Source organism: Lepidochelys olivacea (genome assembly GCF_965140295.1).
Source record: "Lepidochelys olivacea isolate rLepOli2 genome assembly, chromosome: 13".
NCBI classification, from domain to species: Eukaryota; Metazoa; Chordata; order Testudines; family Cheloniidae; genus Lepidochelys; species Lepidochelys olivacea.
The window spans coordinates 18924327-18946775 of NC_140423.1; the positions used below are offsets into that span (position 1 = coordinate 18924327).

The window sequence follows — 22449 nt, forward strand, 5'->3', positions numbered from 1 at the left end:
AGATGACAAAGGCTTTGTCTATGAAGGAAGTTAAGTCAAATCAACTAAAGGTGAGAATTTAAAGCAGGTTAAACTCCTGTGTGGATGCTCTCATTCAGAAATAAAGTGACATTTTATTTCAATTTAGCTTAATTCACTTCCCAAAATTATTTTGGCTTAATTTCCCTAAGCATATGAGAAGTTTTTGAAAAGCAACAGAGATCTTTTGGGCTGGGGCTTGTTGCAGGATGAAAAGAGATGCTGTTAGCAGATTGCTTTCCCACATACTCTCAGAACAGGATTATTTGCACTAATTTACTTAAGGTAAAATCCAGTTTATCATTTATATATGTCTGCACTCACACCTGGATTTGCTGTGTAGTAGAGCCTGCTTACAGACTAATAAAACAGCCTGAAAGTCTCCCATTCTTTCAATGCTTTGCAAAGCACAAACTACAATCCTAAATGACGTGAGACCTCCTCGCCAGGGCCGGATTACTTTAGGAGCTTTAGGGGCTGCAGCTCAGGGCCTCGGGCTAAGGGGGGCCCTGCAGGCCCACAGGTCAGATGCGGCCCGCTGCTTCTTTTCATCCAGCCTGCGGCAAGTCTCACCAGACATCAGTCCCTGAGCCTCAACGCCTCCCCTGGGGCTAGCGCCACAAGTGCCAGCTCGCTGATGTGCCCCTGTGGCCCCTAGGCGAGGGCATTCAGGGAATCTCTGCACACTGCCCCCACTCCCAGCGCCGGCTCCACAGCTCCCATTGGCCAGGGACCGTGGCCAATGGGAGCTGTGGGGCAGCGCTTGCAGGCATGGGTAGCATGCACCGTGCAGAGCGGCCTGGTCCCTCTGCCTAGGGGCTGGACGTGTCAGCCACCTTGGGGAGAAGAGCAGCGCAGAGCCAGGGCAGGCAAGAATCCTGCCTTAGCCTTGCTGCGCCGTCAACCAGGAGCTGCCTGAGGTAAGCGCCTCCCAGCCAGAGCCTGCACCCCATCCCCCCCCTCCTGTACCCCAAGCTCCTACCCCAGCCCAAAGCCCCTCCTGCACCCAAATTCACTCCCAGACCCCGCGCCCCCTCCTGTGCCCAAACTCCCACCCAGAGCGCACACCCTGAACCTCCTGCTGCATCCCAATCTCCCTTGTCACAGCCCTGGCCCCACCCCAGAGCCCACCCCTACATCTGGAGCTGCACCCCCTTCCACATCCCAATCCCCTTCCCCAGCCCTGAGCCCACTCCTGCACTCCAAACGCCCAGGGACCCCAGAAAATCTAATAGCACCTGGCCCACAGGAGAGTTAATCTGGCCCTGCTCCTCTGAGTGAAGCTTTTCTGTGTGGGGAAAACTGCCTTTCCTATGAGGCTTCCACAGTACTCTGTACTGAGTAGCTACATCCATTTATCATACAAACAATCCATTGGAAAACAACTGAGTGTAAGCACAGGTCCCGGTTACCACACAATGTAGGTGAACAACTGCACACCCAATTTGTACACACAATTACTGTGAATGTACATGCACACTTGGCAAATGCACATGCAAATTTATTGTGTGCATGATTACCTGATTTACACAGTATTGGTGTTTGCAAATCTGGAGTAATATTTCCATGACAAAGCCAATTTTTATTGGTCTACCTGCCATTCACAATGTAAGATTGCTGGACACTAACAATCACTCCTTTAAATCAAAGAAGACATTTTATTGTGACACTGAGTTCTGGCTGTACCATTTTGTGCTCTGTGATGGGTGACAGATAAGCCTAAATTGCAGGGTTGTTTCCCTGAGGAATATGTCTAACACCATCATGAGTTTCTGGTAGCATTGATCAAAGGTACCACTTTTTTGGGAATACTATTCAGTGCAGCATGAGTCTAAAACGCAGGACTAAATTTTCAAAGTACTGCACAGTTCTTAGCCATGAAGTTCATGTCGGGCGTAATCAATGCTGTGACCATGGAGTTGTCAACATATCCCACATAAAGAAATGTCACGTGGAAAATAAGTAGCTGGGATGCATAGCTGTTACAATCAGAGGACAATGCATTGAGGCAATTAATTCTCAAATTATATAGCAAGTAGAATAGGGTGATGTGTTAATAGTACAGTTGCCACAGTAACCTTGAGATCTTACAATAAATAACAATACTCTAACCAGGAGTCAATTCCAGTGGAAAATATGATAATTATATTGTAACCCATAACCATACAATTTCCTTTTAATACCACAGAATATGGGGATACATATAGGACCGTCAGCTGCAAAAGTGGGAACTCTCCCATTAGTTTTGGCAAAACTCCTGGGAATTCTGGGCCTGAGTTTCATACAGTCCAGACACAACACTGCACAAGTCTAAGGCTCAAGAATGGTTTTGAAATGGTTTGGTCCAATCTACGTTGGCTGGCCAAACCATATTTGAAACTGGTGTAGCTGAGCTGAGTTCAACCCATTTTCAAACTTGTTTTCCAGTATTGTTTAAAGCTTAATACGGACAGGGCGTGAGAGTAAGGCCTGGGCATATTAGTGTGGGAAAGAGGAGTTTTGTGCTCCCATGCGTTGATGAATGCAAGGAGTATGGAAGGGGAAAACAGCAAGATCAAGAATGTTATTTATATTATACCATTGCTCATCCTCAAGCCATTTCCAAGGAACTGTGGAATGTTTGAGCTGGAGATTCCAGTCCAGAGATTACCTACCTTAGATCTTGTCCATTGTCATCTGATGATACATCATCTATGTGTATTTGGTCACAATCCTGCAAAGCATAAACAAACGAAAACAAAAAAACCCAAATGAGTCAGAAAATGACATTGCCTTGGAATAACAAATTTGAAGGAAGAATTTTATCATTGAATAATCATAGAATCATAGGACTGGAAGGGACCTCAAGAGGTCATCTAGTCCAGTCCCTGCACTCATGGAAGGACTAAGTATCATGAAGTGAAAAACACATTAAGGGCAGATATTAAGGTAAAATCAGGTCCCCCATGTATTGCTAATACTTTCAACAAATTCCAGTCAATTAATTAGATTATAAGCCAATTTCAGATGCTGCTTGGCCACAACATGAATAGAATTACTGTGCATAAGCAAGAACTGTCTGAGATCACAATAGTTCTTGAATTGCACATTAAGGTGCTTCCTGGTCATACAGAAATGCGTAAAGCTCATGCAAAGGAACTTGTTTGTCTCTTGACCAGTAAAACAGAGAAACATTAGTAGTTTACATGCATTGTGTGGTATCAGAATCAGCAGCCTTCCCCCCTTAAAGAGCATTACTGTACCAGTAAGAAAAGGAGTACTTGTGGCACCTTAGAAACTAACAAATTTATTTGAGCATAAGCTTTCGTGAGCTACAGATCACTTCATCGGGGGGGGGGGGCAGGGGGGGAGGAAGAGAGGGGAGGGGAGGGGAGGGGGAAACCTTTTGTAGTGATAATCAAGGTGGGCCATTTCCAGCAGTTGACAAGAACATCTGAGGAACAGTGGGGGGCGGGGAGGGAAATAGTTTTACTTTGTGTAATTACCCATCCACTCCCAGTCTTGTCTACAGCCAAGCTCTACGATACAATCGCATTTGCTCCAACCCCTCACACAGAGACAAACACCTACAAGATCTGTATCAAGCATTCTTACAACTACAATACCCACCTGCTGAAGTGAAGAAACATATTGACAGAGCCAGAAGAGTAGCCAGAAGTTACCTACTACAGGACAGGCCCAACAAAGAAAATAACAGAACGCCACTAGCCATCACCTTCAGCCCCCAACTAAAACCTCTCCAACGCATCATCAAGGATCTACGATCTATCCTGAAGGACGACCCATCATTCTCACAGATCTTGGAAGACAGGCCAGTCCTTGCTTACAGACAGCCCCCCAGCCTGAAGCAAAAACTCACCAGCAACCACACACCACACAACAGAACCACTAACCCAGGAACCTATCCTTGCAACAAAGCCCGTTGCCAACTGTGTCCACATATCTATTCAGGGGACATCATCATAGGGCCTAATAACATCAGCCACACTATCAGAGGCTCATTCACCTGCACATCTACCAACATGATATATGCCATCATGTGCCAGCAATGCCCCTCTGCCATGTACATTGGCCAAACTGGACAGTCTCTATGTAAAAGAATAAATGGACACAAATCAGACATCAAGAATTATAACATTAAAAAACCAGTCGGAGAACACTTCAATCTCTTTGGTCACTCGATTACAGACCTAAAAGTGGCAATTCTTCAACAAAAAAACTTCAAAAACAGACTCCAACGAGAGACTGCTGAATTGGAATTAATTTGCAAACTGGATACAATTAACTTAGGCTTGAATAAAGACTGGGAGTGGATGGGTCATTACACAAAGTGAAACTATTTCCCCCTGTTTATTCCCCTCCCCCGCCCCTGCTGTTCCTTAGACATTCTTGTCAACTGCTGGAAATGGCCCACCTTGATTATCACTACAAAAGGTTACCCCCCCGTCCCCCCCCACTCTCCTGCTGGTAATAGCTCACCTTACCCGATCACTCTCATTACAGTGTGTATGGTAACACCCATTGTTTCATGTTCTCTGTGTATATAAATCTTCCCACTGTATTTTCCACTGAATGCATCTGATAAAGTGAGCTGCAGCTCACGAAAGCTTATGCTCAAATAAATTTGTTAGTCTCTAAGGTGCCACAAGTCCTCCTTTTCTTTTTGCGGATACAGACTAACATGGCTGCTACTCTGAAACCTGTACCAATAAGAATATTCAGGCTTAATTTAAGGAAAAGAAGAAAACCCCTTTTTCTAGCTCTTTCCACAGAAATTTCTTGTCTGAGACATGTCTTGCTCCTATAGTGTTTCCCCAGTGCTTGCTGGGGCTTTACCCTGTCCTGCCCATGCACCAAGAGGAGAAGGGACCCTTTCATATCCCCAATCCACAGACAGAGTTAAGAAATAATGCACATAAGTAATAAGGAAATCAATACACAGGAAATTTAAACTGAATAGATTATGCACTTGGAGCATGAAATATGCACTCTAGATCATATCATCTAAATTCTTCATTGTTCGAGTGGTGACGGCTTTACCTCAAAATCTCAATAAATGTTATTTCTATGGTTTCTTTCTCTGACTTGACACTGTGATTAAAAAGGGGATGGGAAGAAAGTCAGGAAGCCCTTTTCTCTCTCTTCTTTGACTCTAGCAGGGAAGGGACAATGTATCTTGCAAAGGCCCTTGGAAGTCAGCAGATATTGTTCTGGTTTTTTGGCTGATCTAGTCACTCTTTGTTATCTACCCTATGAAGCTTGTAGTAATCTCTCTACACAGCCAAAGATGTTCTATGAGCGAATTAAATCCACCTCTTCTGCCCACACACACAAAATCTTGTGGCTAGATTTCCAAAGGGTGAACATCACAGACGTGCCTTCAGAAATGCATGTGAGACAGTTCTGTTCACAAATCCTACATTTCTGCAGATTGGGTAAAAATTTCAAAATCACTTAAGTGACTGAGGCCATTTTGAAAGTATAACTTAGGCTCCTAAGTCCCATTTCAAAAGTGATTAAATCACTCCTGTGCTTTTGAAAATTTTACCCACCATCCCTATCAGGAGGACAGAGTTTCCTGAGCTGCAAATGCACTTGAGGGTTGTAATGCGATAGAAGTACATATAATTTTGTGCACACACTTTCCTTTGAAAATGTAGCCCTAAAATTTCAAGAACCATCATGTCAGAGATGTATTAATCCTGCTTCCCTTATGGTATAATGCTGGATCCCTTATGATAAAATTCCTGACTTTTGCTGAGTAGGGGTTTCTAAAGTATCTAATCCAATCCACTTCCTATCTCCTCTGTTTCTTGCTTTATAATTGACGCCAGTATTTTCAAGTGAGCGCCGACTCTACAAATGAGAGCTGAGAAAATAAATTAATAACAGATCTCTGCTGGCACACACCCCCATTCTAAAATTAAAAAAACATTCCCAACAGTGGTTGTGAGCTGTGAAAGCATGCTGGAATAATATTGTCATAGCCCACTCAGCTACAGTTGCATTGTGCTGTGCATTATGTAAGGGGAAAGGTATTTGTGGGGGATCTGCTTTTCTCATTTACGAATGAATTGTTCTGTACACTGAAGTGTGACAACAGTAGCTATCACATTTCTGACTTAATAAAATACCATGACATTTGGTGAGACGCTACCTCATAGTCCACCAGCCGACCTATCATGTTACTGGGTAAAACACAGAGAAGCTGAACAAGGCAAGAATGTAGACTGTGCTTTACTACTTGGTTACCAGACTAATTTTTCATTCTCACTGAATTTACTTGAGATCTTAGTGAGAGAGGAAGGAGGACAGGAATATCTGGGCAGCTAAACAGAAGATCCAGATTGTTTGAATGAAAGTCAGCAATGAGGACATTTCCGAACCCTAGTTTTCACATCTGTTGGCTTTTTTTAAATGGTTCTCTGGGATCTCATAGAGCTACATGATTAGTGTGGTGCATACAATATACCTGATTCAGGAAATATAAGGCCCCAACCGCCTCTGAGAACCAAACCTTTTCTGAAGTTCTGAAATGTTTGGACCATTCTTTTATTTACTTCTGCATACAGGTGGGACTTGATGCAGACAAGTTAAAGTAACAGGAAATAGTTTGTGTTCATGGTATGTCCACATTTTACAAAAGGCTCAAGAGGTGATATTTAGGATATCCTTGGTTACACAAACAGCTATCCCTCACTGTGGCAACAGGGCCACTGAACAACACTCAGAATGCTTAGCCGCCAGGGATGGCTTCAAAAGGTAGGTTTATAAACACTGTACTAATCTCTCTGACACCTGTTTTTCTGTTTAGCATTTTCTAGACTGCCCACCAAACAAATGTGGAAGAGAGGGATGCATATCTTTCTAGATAGAGATGCACAGGGAGCCAGCAGGGTCTAGTGAAATAAGCATGGAACTTGAAGCCCAAGACACCCAAGATCTAATTCTGCTCCTACCTCATTATATTGCTTTGAACAGTCACTTATCCTCTCTACTCTTCCATCTAATAAAATGGAGAATGGATAATACTTGCCTCTCAATGGGGGTGTGAGAATTAGTTCATGTGTGTGCAGTGTTTTGAAGAGGTAAAATGCTATATGAGGCCTATATATACACAATATACTGTGTCGCCTCCATTTTTAGACTGCAGGCATATAAACACGGGCACCCAATTTGTGTGCATCACAGTAACTGTGTGTGCGGATGATTAGTTACACATCTAACCAGAGAGACAAGGTGGGTGAGGTAATATATTTTATTGAACCAACTTCTGTTGGGGAAAGAGACAAGCTTTCGAGCTACAGGTCTGAAGACATGAAAAAGAGCTCAGTGTAGCCTGAAAGCTTGACTCTTTCACCAACAGAAGTTGGTCCAATAAGAGCCCACCACCCCAGCTGGAGCTGCATCCCCTTCTGCACCCCAATCTCCTGCCCCAGTCCTGAGCCCAACTCCAAACACCCCGGGGCCCCACAAAATCTAATAGCCTTGGGCCCACAGGAGAATTAATCCGGCCCTGCTCCTGGAAAACCACTAGTAAACTAGTAAAAAGACCTTGTATAGATGAATCAAAAAACTCCTGAAGTCCAGTGGGGTAACTCCCAACTTCCGAATGACAAACTGGCCTCCACCCATTGGGCAGAGGTCTGGTTTGCTGCTGCTTCCTATCTCCTGGTCAGCTGCACATGGTAAAAGCTTCAGAACTTGGAGCACTCTAGCCTCCATGCCTGACTGTGTGAGAATAGACTCAGCTGCTATAGCAGCATATAATGCGTGCAATTGTTTGGAAGGTGAGCACAGCAGCAGCATTTGGAGGCTCAGCACTCATCCTGAACTGCTAGTTCAATATAAAGCTAGGCAGGAAGGTTGTAGATGGAGGAGACCTTTGTGCAAGGGGAAAATGGGAGACAAGGAAAGTACCCAGCATCAAAAAACCCCGGAGGGGCTATTACAGATACATTCACCAACAGCTGGGAACCACTGTTCTAATGAACTCACCTTGCCAGGAAAGAGGATGGGGTGAGTGTATACAGCACACTAGTCTGAATTCTCTCTCTGTGATCTGATAATATCTGTGGTTCCAGTACAACATCCATATGCAAGTCCTGCAGCTGACTGCAGGGAAAATAGGGCAATCAGAAGCTTTGCTGTGCCATTGCCTTCCTGGAAATAAATAGATGCTCTTTGTGGACATTGTACTACCACTAATAAGCTCCCTCAGTTTCTTCATTTGCCTTAGGGCTGGCTCAAATAAATGGTTAGTTTCTGTTCCTCTGGCCTTTTTCAGCTGTGCAGAAATGAAGGCACCTGTGCTTAAAATGGCTGGCCTGAACACAAGTTCTCTTGCTCTGGGGCTTAACAGTATCAGATGTCACATTCACCTGTTCCCTGCAGTTTTCTTGTTCCTTAATACAAGCTCTCACTTTGCCTTTCTTCTGTACATGCCTGAATGCAGGGCAGCTCCACGGGCAGTTTCAGCATTGTAGCATGGTGTGGATTGAGCTTACTGAGCCCTGGTCAAGTCATCATTACGCCACTTGGTGGGGCTGCTGTATACTGTAATCTCAGCAGATCTAAACCTGAGTCAGTCTCTCTGGGCTTGTTTTTGTGTCTCTCTCTCTCTTTTTTTTTTTTTTTTTTTTTACACAGACTATTGTTCATTGTATCTCCTTCAAGCCCAACAGTTGGTGCCCATACAATCCTCACCTATCACTCTGCAAATCCTCTGGCCTGAAAGTCATTACTTTATCAGGAGCGGCATGGCTAGTGAATAAAGACACTAAAGTTGAATAAAGTTCAATAAAGTTGAAATTTTTGTGTTGCTTTTTGAGGCGTGGGAGGAGTACGGCAAGGCAAACATTTTTGTCAAAAGTTTTCATTTCTTCTGAAAATTTCGGTTTTTCGATGAACAGTCTAATGCTCCCTCTTCCCCCCCCCCCAAAACGGAGGTTGTTTTCATTTTAGAAAACTGGGGAAATTCTGCAAAAAAGTTACGGGAAGAAAATAAAATTTCATGGAAAACACCTACTGCTTTCCAACCGGCTGTAGGACTGATATTTGTTGACAATAATCTTCAAAGTTGTCTGATAAGCCTGTCTCTCACCTCAAATCCTCTTTGGGTAGTTAAGGTTAGCTAGGGAGTAACTGTTCTCAGAACTGGGTTCTGAACAATTCATGTCCTGCAGTCAGACCTTCGATGCTGAAGGCTCTTGTACTGCTATTCACTCCCACTGACAGATACATCAAAGCCATGATGCAGTTTTTTATTTTGTTGTTCTTATGTGTTACACTTCTGAAATAACACAGTCAGACTGACAAGTGCTATAGAAATCAGTAAAAGCATTTATTTTCACCAGCACACCTGGATCCCATACTCCCACAACTTTGCTACGGATGCGCCAAACTGGCTCAGATAAAATAAAGTTACTCCACAAGCCCAAGAATCAAGCTGAAAGTTTTTAACAGCACAGGTCTGCTGCTCCAGTGGGCTTGGACTGTTTGGAGAGGGAAGTAGCTGGAGCCTTTGCGCATTTCTTCATACCAAATCGGACCTTTTTGAGGTTTATGCATCAACATGGAAAGTGACAAAAAAAAAACAACAGAATACTTCACTCTTTGTGAATTTAACCTGGAGCCAACAGCTTGTGACTAATGTGGACAAACTTAACAGTGACAGAACAGTACTCAGGGGAATGGTTTTAATTAGGCCTGGTCTACACTGAAAAGTTATATTGACATAACTACATCAGTCAGTGGCGTGAAAAAACACACACCCCTGACTGAGGTAGCTATGCTAACATAACCCCCTTTGTGTAGACACAGCTATGTTGATGGGAGTGGCGTTCCAGCAACATAGTTAACTTCTTTTGGGGAAGTGGTGTTTCTACACCCTTCTGTTGGTGTAGGCTGCGTCTATGCTACGGCGCTACGCCAGCGTAGCTACGGCGGTATCGTCTCCATAGTGCAGATGTAATCTTAGCACTTACGTAGTCCTCTCCACCTTCACAGGGATTATGGAGATATTAATTAATTACTCACAGTGCCTGTCTGAGGTAGAAGGGTGCCATCATCATCATGATCTCCATTTACAGATGGGAAAACTGAGGCAGAGAGGGGCAGAGACTTACCCACTAGGTCACACAGTGCATCAGGTCTTGCAAGGGCTACAGACCAATTCTAGAAGTTTTATAGCCCTTCATTAAGGCACCAGAAGCTAAGACTGGAAATCTCAAATGCTGGGTCACTTTAAATAAAATATTTACCTTTTTCCAGTAGTTATAGGTGAATTTAAGAATTTTTCACCTGCCAAGACCTGACCTAAGGATTCTGTTCTGCTTGCAGCAGCTGAAATCCTCAGGGACATTTGTAACTGTAGTGGCAGTGACATTCCTCACCCTGCTCTGAGGTGCTTGGCAAACCATCAACTGAATTCAGGTCTTGAAAGATAAGTAAAACAAGGGGGGAAATGTTTTCAAATGTAATGATGTGCAAGTTTTAATCTTTCACAGCTGTGGTACAGGTCTAGTGGAATGAGCATGGTGCTGCTGCAGTGCGAGCTTGGACAAATTGCTTCCTCCGGCCTCAGTTTCCACACATGTGAAATGGAGTTAACACCATCTACCCACCTCAGATGAAGAGTGTTGGGTATGTGCTAAATATTATCACTTTTTACTTAGTGCCTTAAATAGTTTCTTCCTCTTTTTCTCTATGAAAGATTTTCACTTCACACTTTATGTATCCCCATCACTAAACACTTCTTTGGAAAGCTGGGAGAGGAAGGAAATGTCAGTTCAGGTGCTACAGACCATTTGTCTTTCAAGGGAAATGAAAATTCTTAGCAAGTGAAGTCCCAAATTCTATAGAGAGCCGTACAAGGAAAGTTTTTAACTCCTTGTAACCCACATAGCAATTCAATATAGCTGAGAAGTGAAGGACAAAGGAATTAGAAGCCCTCATGGGGCCCATTTCACGCAAGCTCTGGAACAGTTAAATTCTTACTTTTCCAAATGAATAAACAGACTGAGGAGGGATCTCTGCCTATGGGATGCAGGCACAGAACTGATGTTTTTTCCCCTAGACCATTCCAAGCAATTTCCTGAGTGTATTGTGCCCAAAGCACCTGAAGAGAATTCTAACTCATTCCTTTCAAGGACATGTCGTCCGGCCTTAGAAAACCCTGAACAAAATTATGTAACTCATTTAGGCCCATTCCTTATGATGGGCTGGTTACAAGCTCAAAAAGCTTTTCATCGACACTGCATAGCTAGTTGCTCAGCTGTATATACGCTATCTTTTCTTGGGCTTCAGCACCTGCTCTAAATGACCTTTGGTGTGTTTTACATCAGTGATGGTATATTTTTACCGGATGCTTCATCATCAGAACTGGCATTCCCTCAGTTAGGGAAGACTTTCTGGCGTTAGTGCAAAGATGCACACATGCTCTCATTCGTGCCATGAGTCTGACAGTCAGGAGCTCTTCACTTTACCTTTTGTGTGTGCAGAATAGAGATTGTAGAGGAACAGAGACCCTTTCAACCGCTTCTGTATTGGCTCAGAACTAACTGTAAACCTGCCCCCATAAGATCTGTGCTAATTTAGTTTAATGAAATTATTAAATAGCAAATTTCAGAAGGACAAAGCAACATTGTCCTCATTGTTACATTTAGTAAAACTACCAACAGACATCACTGTTACTCTGTTGTTGTTTTTTTTAAAGCTTTAGCAAAGCAAAGATGTCAGAGAGATGCGGCAAGGTTTGCTTCCAATAAGCCATCTTAGGCCCACTTCTTTGGGTCAGTAATGAAAGTTTCAGGACCAGAAAACCAAGGGTTTCTAAATCAGATGCAGATGATTAAATAGGAAGATGTTAAATAAAATATGCGGTTACATACCTCCAGGTCATTAAAGAACAGATGTGTATCTGCAAGGTTGAAAATCATTTCTTCCATCATAAGACCTATCCGCACAGACGTGGTGGTGTCCTGTTCGACAGAAAAAATGTGTACAGTCTTTAGTGATTTTAATCATCCTCTTTCCCTGATTTCTGGCTATTGGGAGTGAATTTGGGACCTGTCCTACTCATGCAGCCACTGATGTAATTTACTTCTCAAATATATTTATCATAGGTTTCTACTCTCGAATTTTACTCTGATATACGGTTGAACTCTGTCCTCTGGTGATGCATGCAGCTCCCTTTGAACATTAACACCCTGTACTTAGCACATTTCAGATGAGGACAACAGGAAGCTTTAAAAACTTTAAGCTTCCAGGCTCACAAGGGAGGTCAGTATTGTTCCTCATTTTACTTGTAAATGTGACTTATCTAAGGTCAAATAATAAGTCAGTGAACAGAACCCAGGAGTTCTGACTTCCAGCCCCCCTGCTCTAACCATAAAGTCAGACTCCTTTCTCTACAGGGCATAGTCACATCATTCAATCAACAAAATGTCTTCACTGCACAGTTAACCTGGGTGATAGGCACCTGAGTTAGGCTAGCCTGGATATGAGCATCCCCACAGCAAAGCCAGACCTGCATCACTATGTCCTCACTGTTTCTATATTTACTCATGTGTGTCTGAGGGCATATCCCATGGTTCTTTGCTGAGGTACTCTAAAATTCTTTCCCAGTCAATTGTGTAGGAGAACTTGTTTGTCGTTTGGAGGAATTGTGGGAAGGGCACTGGAGGACTTTCTGCACTTGAGTGATTTAACCTGCATTCTCACTACAAAGTGGGTGGGTTCTAGCCTGAGTTAAAGGGTAGCCTGGGTTTTAATTCACACCTCCAGCCAGGTCAAGGCACCTCCAAATCTGAGTAAACGGTTTGTGCGCGTGGATGGGGAGAAAGAGGGGAAAGGGGGGCTAAAACATGGTAAAAGCCAAGGTTAACTCTGAAGTGAAGATATACCCTTAGTTCTATTCTTGAAATTCCCACCAACTGCAATGGGGATCTGGTGGTCAGACTAAGTGTTTCTTTTAGCCCTCATCTACACACAACAGTTGAACTACTTTAACTATCCAAGTACAGTTAAACCCCCTAGTGCAGAGAGAGTTATATCAGTGTAAGTGTGCTTCTGGATAGAGTTATTCCCATACAGCAGTGGTTCCCAAACTAGGGGAGCTGCTTGTTCAGGGAAAGCCCCCGGCAGGCCGGGCCAGTTTGTTTACCTGCCGCATCTGCAGGTTTGGCTGATCGCGGTTCCCACTGGCTGCGGTTTGCCACTCCAGACCAATGGGGGCTGCGGGAAGGGCAGCCAGCACGTCCCTCGGCCTGTGTCGCTTCCCACAGCCCCCATTGGCCGAGAACAACAAACCGCAGCCACCGGGAGCCGTGATCGGCCGAAACAAACTAGCCCAGCCCACCACAGGCTTTCCCTGAACAAGCAGTGCCCCTAGTTTGGGAACCACTGCCATACAGAAAGCATCTTTCTACTGCTATATCTGCATCCACACTACAGTCTGTACTGGCCTAACTATAAAAACACATGTGTAAACCAGACTGGTTATGCTGTGTGTTAGAAATAGCAATATGCCTCGGACACTGCATACTCAAGTTTGACCAACCCTAAGATGTTTTTTTTTCCGGATAACTTCAAATATCAGTAGTACCACTAACAGTAATGCTTAGCTCTTGTACAGCACTTTCACCTGCAGATCTCAAAGTGCTTTACAGAGGAGAGGCTCAAGTTCCCTAGCCACAGGTCACGATGCCTCCAGCTTTTAAAAACAAATTTATATCAGTGAAAATTACACACAGAGAGTTATCAAGAAGTCCACATAAACATACATACCCCAGGCCCTGATCCTGCCACCAATGAAACCAGTGGTAAAACCTCCACTGAGTTCAACTACAGCAGAACTGTGCCTCCTCTGGCACTATTATAACCTTCATCCTCCCAGTTCCCCAACTTTGTTTGTTGCTTTCATTCATTGCATCATATCAACCCTTAGATCGTGAACTCCTAGGGGCAGGGATCGTGTCTATTTTCTTCCTGTGCAGTGCGTTGTACAATCAGAGCACTGTATACATCAGAGAAAAATTCCTCCTGGTCACACCATTCTACCACTTGGAAAACAGTAAATGTTACCAAAACAAAATTAAATTAAATAAGATAATCACTGATTTTTTGTATAATTAATTTTAAACCAGCCTTGGAAGGAAGCTCCTCTCATCAGGTAAGCAGTCCCACAGTATGGGACCTGCTGTCCATTTGTTGGGAATGTATAACTCCTGATAACCACTTAGTTTATTAGTTCAAAACTGACAAACGAGCACCTGACACAGCCTCTTCTGTGATTTGTTGCTCCACATGGCTCCTTAGGAATCTGCTGTGACCTATACCTCAACCTAGCTCTCCAGAATATTAAATACAATTCTGTCATTTTCCATGTCACACCTTCCCACACACAGAGCTTCAGCCCCAAATAATTAACTTGCTGCTCCAAGCCCAGTGTGAAATAATAGGAACACACATGATGTAGCAGAGTCTTAAGTGCTATTCAGGTGAAAATTATTTTCTTAATCACTAAATAAATATTTCTACAACACAAACAAAAATACTGTTGTTAATTTGGTAAACACCCTCCTAGCTCAAATGGATTTTGCCTGATCAAGTTAAACAGAAACAGAAAGCTTGAAAAAGGAGAGCTTCCACAACAGGCTTTCATTTGTAATTCATCTTTATTAGGTCAGGGATCTCTCATCTTTGTGTGCCTTGAGTGTACGTGTGTGGTTTTCTCCCACTGAAGTTACAAGTCCTGCTATGACAGTACAGATTTATATGTGGACTTTGCCCTAATTTTCTGCAGATTTCTGTGGAGTCATGTTATTGCATGGTGAGGTCAGTAATGAATTAGTTTGGGAGGTCTACCAGGGAACACAATGTTTGGAGGCTATGTTTCAATCAACCTTTGTGGCAGATGCTGTTGACACGGATGGTGTATCACACAGTAACCTAATTATTATGTATTCTTGGTGTAGCTCTTTAATTAGAGAACAATGGTTGTGGTTTCAGCTTTATGGATGACTCATAGGAACTGCACTAAACTAGAGAAAAGCTGTCACTCATGCTTGAACATGCTTACCACTGCCCTAGAGAGAACGGCACTTTCTCCTATTGGGTGGAAAGTAAAAAATCAAAAGCTTCTCCTTAAACACTCCTGATCCAAAATGTTGTCATCAGAAGTCTAAGTCACTCACCTGCAACATCTTACTTTTTTAAGTATTTGTTTATTTCATGTCAGTGCAACAATTTCTCTCTGAGAATATTTATGTATGGGGATCAAGGATCAGAGTAAGAGCCAGGTCTATGCTGGTGATTTCAGCTATTGGAGTAGCTGCCAGCAGGTGAAATCCTAACAGAGACTAGCAAACCTGCTGTTAGTGACCAGGATATAGGTGGTCTGACCTAGTGGTCAGAGCAGGAGTCAGGTCTCATGCGTGCGGGAGGCATCCAGGGAACAGAGTTGAGGATTAACACCAGAACCAACTGCTGATTGCCAAAGTCAGAACCAGGAATCAAAGCTGAGGGTCAGAACTGGGATTAGATACCAGGAGTCAAGCCAGAGTCAGAAGTCAGAGCCAGGACTGGTAAATGATTGGCAGAAGTGAGGCATAAAGGCAGGAACCAGAGGAGAAGAAAGGATCAGACATGGAGCAGCAGCACAGTGGGAAACAGGAGCAAGAGCAGGGGTAAGGAGCAGAGTAGGAATCAGGAACAAGATTGAATGCAGGCACCAGTAGGATCCAACACAGCAGCAACAGGCAATCACCAAGTTGCTCAGACAATTTCCTGTGCCTCCCTCTGTCTTAAATAGCATTGCTGGACCAATTGGTGAAGCCAGGCAATCCTCCAGTCAGGACTCCTGTGGGTGGTACCTTGTCTGAGGCTGTAGTTCTGCTAGCTCATTGGCCCACGAAGTTTCAGCAGACATCAGGTGGTGGCCAAGATGCGGTGGCTCTCTGGGAACTCCTAAGCCTGGGTTTGAGGACTGGGACATCACACCTGCTATGAGTTGTGATCTGCGCCAGTGCAACTTTACCTCTGCTTGAAACTGGGGTAAGACGCACTGTTGCAAAATGTGTCTTAAAAAGGGCATTGCCTGCCTACTCTAGGAGTTCACATCAATGCACCTACCTATGTCAGTACCATCAATGGTTGAAATCAGAGCAAATCATCAGCGTACATGGCACCATCACATAGTGACACAAGTTAGAGCACATTAATTCTCTTAAGCACACTGGGTGCTTGGGAGGCTTTACTTAATATTCTGTGCATGTGTTTTGGCTATCATAAAAGCTCTACATGAATAACACTGAACTGAATTTTATTATACAAATGAAGTTACTGTCATGGACTAGCACATAGGCAGCCATATCTGGTGGTCATGCCTAGTGGTCAGAGCAGGAGACAGGTGCCTGGAACCAGAGGCAGGGGTCGGAGACAGAGTCAGGAGTCAAGCTAAGGGTCAGATCTGGAGTCAGCAGCCAGGGGTGGAGGTGTAGAACCAGGGATCTGGTACAAAGCAGGAACCAGGAGTAGGGCAGGAAGGTAGGAGTCAGACAAGGTCCAACATAGCAGCTAGGCAGGAATTCATCTAGGTCCTCAGATAACTTCTTCTGCCTCCTTCTAGCTTAAATAGTGAGTCTGAGCCAATTGAAGAGGCCGGATGTCTCTTCCAATCAGGAGCTTCATGGGTAGTGCCTCCATTTTGAACTACAATCCATCAGCCCACACTCCATGTTGGTACCAACAAGCTGCTAGGTGATGGCTGCATCTGGGGCAGGGGTGCCGGATCCTTCATGAAAGTGGGGGGCCATGAGGCCATGCCCCCTCCATGGTCCTGCCTCTCCTCTTCCCTCTGAGGCCCCACCCCCAGGTCAGAAGCCGGAGCCTGGCCAGGATAACAGCTGCCCAGGCAGCTATGGGGAGCCCTGGACCCTCCACCTGCCCTGAGTGGGGGGCCCGAGAGCAGCCCCCAGCCCATGTCCCCATCTTCCAGGGCCCCCCATGGTAGGTGGAGAGTTCGGGGCTCGCCACAGCTGCCTGGGTTCCCTGGGTAGCTCTTACCTTGGCCCGACTCCATCTTCTGGCCTGGATGGGGCAGAGCCTCAGGGGCCGAAGAGCAGCAGACGGACTGAGGTAAGAGAGCCTGGGGGGCCTGGGCTACTGTGGGGAACCCTGGACCCTCCGCCTGCCCTGAGGGGTGGGGACATGTACTGGGGCTGCTCTTGAGACCCCCACCTAGGTCAGATGGAGGGTCCAGAGCGCCACACAGCTGTCCGGGCCCCCAGCCAGTTCTTATCTCAGCCTGGCTCTGGCTTCCGACCTGGTCAGGGGGTGGGGAGGGCACTCAGACAGAAGAGGAGGGGTAGGGGACCAGGGCCTGTCCTGAGAAGTGGACAGGACAGGCCCTCCCATTTTCAAAAGGCCTGGGTTCAAGACACACAATCCCTCAAAGTTACATCAAGGGAGCTGTTTTGGAAGAAAGACGTTGCTAGGAAGTAATCAATTTTTTGTTTTAATGAAGCAATTTATTTCTTCTATACACCAAGGGCCACTGCCTTTTAAACCTCTTCTAGCATATCTTGTTCAGTATCTTTCATTTGGTTCTTTTATTTGGGTCTGTTTGCAGCTTTACTGGTATCAATAGCCAAATTGGAGTGGGGAATGTTTGTTCAGAGCAGTGTATGAAGTTCACTTTCTCTTAAACCAAAACAATATGTAGATTAAACTGCAGAGGAGAAAAAATCTTTCCCTTGAGATAGAGAGTGTGATGGAATGAAAATAAAAACAGAAAAATGGGGAAGTCATTTGGGGAAATAATTTGGCACTAATGCATAGGTCTGTATGGACACTTCCTCTACAGTGGGATTCTTTTCCAAGTCTTAAACAGCCTGACAAAGTAAAACAGGAAAATCAGCACTCCCAGTATCATTTATTATATGTGTTTGTGCCCAGAAGCACCAGTCAAGGCTTATTGTTTTTACATGTAGATGCATGGATTTGAATTCACACAGAAATAAGGCCGTTCAATATCTGAAGACAGGACAAACTCTGTCCTCCTCTCTGGGAGGACTTGAGTTTCTGGAAGATCACTTTGAACAAGTTGGAAGCACTGTCAGCTCAGTATCAAGCAGATACGTCTAGGGTAGGACACAAAATCGGTGTCCAGATACAATTGTTTGAGACCCATGTAAGCCTATGTAAAGAGTTTGAAGCTGATGTCAATATAGGTATCGGGACACAAAGACAGACTTAAGGCCCATAGTAATTGTCATATGGAGACTTTGCTCCACAGCCAGCTTTCTCTTTGCACTCCCTTCCTACCAGGACAGGCTGAGAACTGGACTCAGTCCCAGGCCTGCTCTCCTTTTATGTTGGCTGGCACTGAGCCTAAAGAGCTGTTTCAGCAGCCAGTAATCGGCCAGGCATAAGGGAGCACTGGGTTTTGGGAGAGCAGGTATCATAGAAGCCGTTACAGTGGCTCTGCGTTACCTGAGGTTCCCCGTACGCTCTAGTAGGTGGCTAAGCCAGCTTTCGGGCAGCTTTGTATCAGCAGAGGAGTGCAAAGTTGCCCTAATACTCTGGAATGCTGAGCTCTATAACTCTCAGGGATCTTTTACTTCCCCAGTGTGTTATGCTCATGTGCCCTGAGAACAATTAATCCAAATTGCTCAGTTCTAAGTGATACTTTCACTTTGCACAGGAACCCACTGGGGAGACTGGGCCCTCAGACTCCTAGAAAATGAATCTCCTCCCATCAACCAGACCTCACACTGAAAATGAAATAAGCGGGAAATACAAGCCCTGAGTGTTTGTTTAGTAACATTAGACGAGCGAAGTCCTACCTTTTTACTAATCTACTGGTTATGCTTTAGCAAAGAAGAACAATGAGAAGGTGGGATAGAAAACAAGAAATAAATCCCTTATAAAACCTAGGCGATCACAATCCATCCCTGAATGTGTCACCTCACCTCAGACATGCACAGCTGCTGGAGCTTCCTAACATGGTAAAATTAAGCAGCCTCACTCAATTTTTTTGGAGGGGGGTGAGGGGGTGAGAGAACCTGGATTTGTGCAGGAAATGGCCCATCTTGATTATCATGCACATTGTGTAGAGAGTTGTCACTTTGGATGGGCTATTACCAGCAGGAGAGTGAGTTTGTGTGTGGGGGGGGTGGAGGATGAGAAAACCTGGATTTGTGCTGGAATGGCCCAACTTGATGATCACTTTAGATAAGCTATTACCAGCAGGACAGTGGGGTGGGAGGAGGTATTGTTTCATGATCTCTGTGTGTATATAAAGTCTGCTGCAGTTTCCACAGTATACATCCGATGAAGTGAGCTGTAGCTCACGAAAGCTCATGCTCAAATAAATTGGTTAGTCTCTAAGGTGCCACAAGTACTCCTTTTCTTTTTACTCAATTACCTGTGAGGCTCGGTTGTGGCACTAGGAGATGATCCAGGAGCCCCTAGGGATGTCAGCTGCTGTGCCACCATTGGATGTAACACCTGCTCCTTCCCATGGGATTGGAGCCGCTAGCCACAAAGCAGCATCAGTCTGGAACAGTCTCTTGTGCACTGGGGAGTATAATACAAGGACTGAAACTGTGCCCATCTAATGCAGGAGGAAAGACCCTTGCACTCTTACCTCATCTTCCTCTCCTGCCTGGGGCTGGGCACCTCAGCGCTTAGCTTGTAAAGAATAGGGAGGTTAATTACACACTCCCACTGTCAAACACTCTGCTTCAGTGTATTTCTCAATGGGCAGGAAAATCTCCAACTCCTTCTCTATGAGCAAGGTGGGCTCCCAAAAATGGAAAGACACAACTTTTTTTACAACAATTTGGACTGGTAGTATTTGAACTGGTAAGTGTATTAAAACTGTCTCCTTGTGATGTGCTCAGCCATCGCTGTTATTTCTAGCCAAGGAGGGCTTCAGGATTACATGCTATTGCACAGTTCAAGTCAGGTGTCTGATGCTGTGAGATGCCTTGCATCCGCTATTCCTATTGGACTAAAGGCATCCAGACCCTCCTAGGATCTGGCTCCATTGCTCTGGGGGAATGATGTTTTGTTCTCTTGCTATAAGAGCAGCCATACTGGAGGAGACCAATGATCTATCCAGTTCCAGGGCTAGCACAGCTTCAGAGGAAGGCAAATAATGCTCAGTCCATCAGGATGAAGTTTCTTCTTGATCCCACTTAGTGATTGTGGTGTTATTGTGACTTTATGAGAATGAACAGACTCTTCAGGGAGTGGAAGCTGATAATCTGAGGAGGCAGCTGGTTTTAGGTTAGACTGATAGATTGACCTGTATATATGTTATGTTAACAACAGACTTTATTAGATATATAGTTAAGTTACTAGCAATTAATTATTATTAAGACTAGTGAATTACTTGAATATAAAACAATACTGATCAGCTAATGCAGCTACAGAGGTTGGGGGGTTGTTTGAAGCTACCAGCAGACCAGGACACACCACCTCAAAGCGGCACCAAATCCAGCCAGAACAACAGATGCAAAACCTGTAGACATAGCTCCACAGCTCCGATGATCAACACACCCCGCCACAACTCACCTTTCAAGACGCAGGGGACCCACTCATGCCCTATCACAACGCACGGTGTACCTCATCCAGTGCACTGAATGCCCCAATAACAACTATGTGGGTGAAACCGGACAATCACTAGGTTCTTGAATGAATTTACACAGGAAAATGATAAAAGACAAAAAACACCCTATCACCTATGGGTGAACGCTTTTCACAGAACGATCACTCTATATCTGACCTCTCAGTCCTCATCCCCAAAGGAAAACTGCACAACACCTTCAAAAGATGAGCCCGGGGGGGTTAAATTCCTATAATTTTGCTAGACACTAAAAATCCTGGAATGAATAGACACACTGGATTTACTGTTTACTACAATCTGTAACCTACTTAAACTACCTCCCCAGCTTTTTTTTTTTTTTTTTGCCTTTCCCTCCTATGACTGGAGAGGTGTTAATGGGCCATTTCACCTTGAATGCTCCCTTGAATATGTGTTAACTACTTATGCTAAATTGACAGGTTTCAGAGTAACAGCCGTGTTAGTCTGTATTCACAAAAAGAAAAGGAGGACTTGTGGCACCTTAGAGACTAACCAATTTATTTGAGCATGAGCTTTCGTGAGCTACAGCTCATGCTCAAATAAATTGGTTAGTCGCTAAGGTGCCACAAGTACTCCTTTTCTTTTTACTTATGCTAAACCATCTGTTCCACCTTGTATTTAACTGCGACACTAAGTATCTTTCCCAGATCTGAAGAAGAGCTCTGTGTAAGCTCAAAAGCTTGCCTCTCTCACCAATAAAAGTTGGTCCAATAAAAGATATTACCTCACACACCTTGCCCTAAAGTATGCATTAAAAATTCATGTATTTGTTACCACCTGCAGCTACTACCCTTCCAGTTGGCTGGCCCATCAGAGCCAGTTACCTTCTACTTTAAAGCTCTTGGTGATATTGTAAAAGGAAGTGAGTAGGCAGTTTTATCTCTGGCAATCTCTCAAGTGTAAGTCATTCTCTCCTCGGTTTCTGGTTCCAAAACACTCTAGTTCCAAGCTTCTGTCTTGCAGGTAAATTGTTCAGACTTGCATGCCATTAGCAAAGGAGCAGAGTTGGCTGCTTTGATAACACATCCAGGATAACACATTGAGGCAGCTTGTTGTCTGAGTTTGTCTCTGTTTAGATATGTGCCAATTAACCTGACACTCTGGATGTTAGGACAATGTAATTCTGAGCCCACATTTTGAATTCAGATTTTTTTTCCTTAAATAAAAAACCCAAACCCTAGTATTTAAAACCAATCAGACTTTAACCTCCTGCCAAATACCTGTTTATGCTGTGAACAAATAATTACTTTTCTACAAGGAAGAAAGTATTAATTAAGAGTATTCATCAGACTCCTATTCTGTGAGGTTTATCTGATGGAGGTGTCAGCCAGAGGTGAGAGATGGATTAGTACACAATCAAGGACTTTCCAAGTTAAATCTCCTCCTTGTGGTTAGCTGTTAATAATGAAGTTGTCACTAAAAGAAAGAATTTAATGGTTTTAATTGGGTTTAATTACTTGGAAACTCCTGGAAAATGGACCAGTTTGTTTGATTGCAATATATAAAAAAGTGAAGGTTGTAAAGAGCGAGCGAGAGAGAGAGAGAGGGATGGGCCACATGTTTGAACAAAGACAGGTTGTAAGAATCATTTATTTTTTGGCTATTGAGTTGCATGCCCTGATCAGAACGTGACGGATGGATGTGGCTTTCTCATCCATGAGTAACCAGCAGGGGTGTGCATGGGTTCTGTTATTTCTAGTGCAAGTAGGTGTGATTTTTTTGTATTGGGCTTTGTGCGGGGGGGTATCCTTCAATTTTTTCCATGGCAATTTTTTTTT

At 44.1% G+C, this 22449-nt stretch overlaps 1 protein-coding gene across 6 annotated transcripts in view; it reads right to left on the minus strand.

Annotated features, from left to right (window-relative positions):
* EYA2 (EYA transcriptional coactivator and phosphatase 2) overlaps positions 1–22449 on the minus strand; it is a 155766-nt gene that overhangs the window by 14163 nt on the left and 119154 nt on the right. For all 6 annotated transcript variants that reach the window (XM_084646294.1, XM_084646293.1, XM_084646296.1 and 3 more), the window contains 2 exons: positions 11910–11999; positions 2673–2731 (listed from right to left, as the gene is read on the minus strand). In XM_084646294.1, the coding sequence (XP_084502420.1) occupies positions 2673–2731; positions 11910–11999 (149 nt within the window). The remainder of the gene's footprint in view (positions 1–2672; positions 2732–11909; positions 12000–22449) is intronic.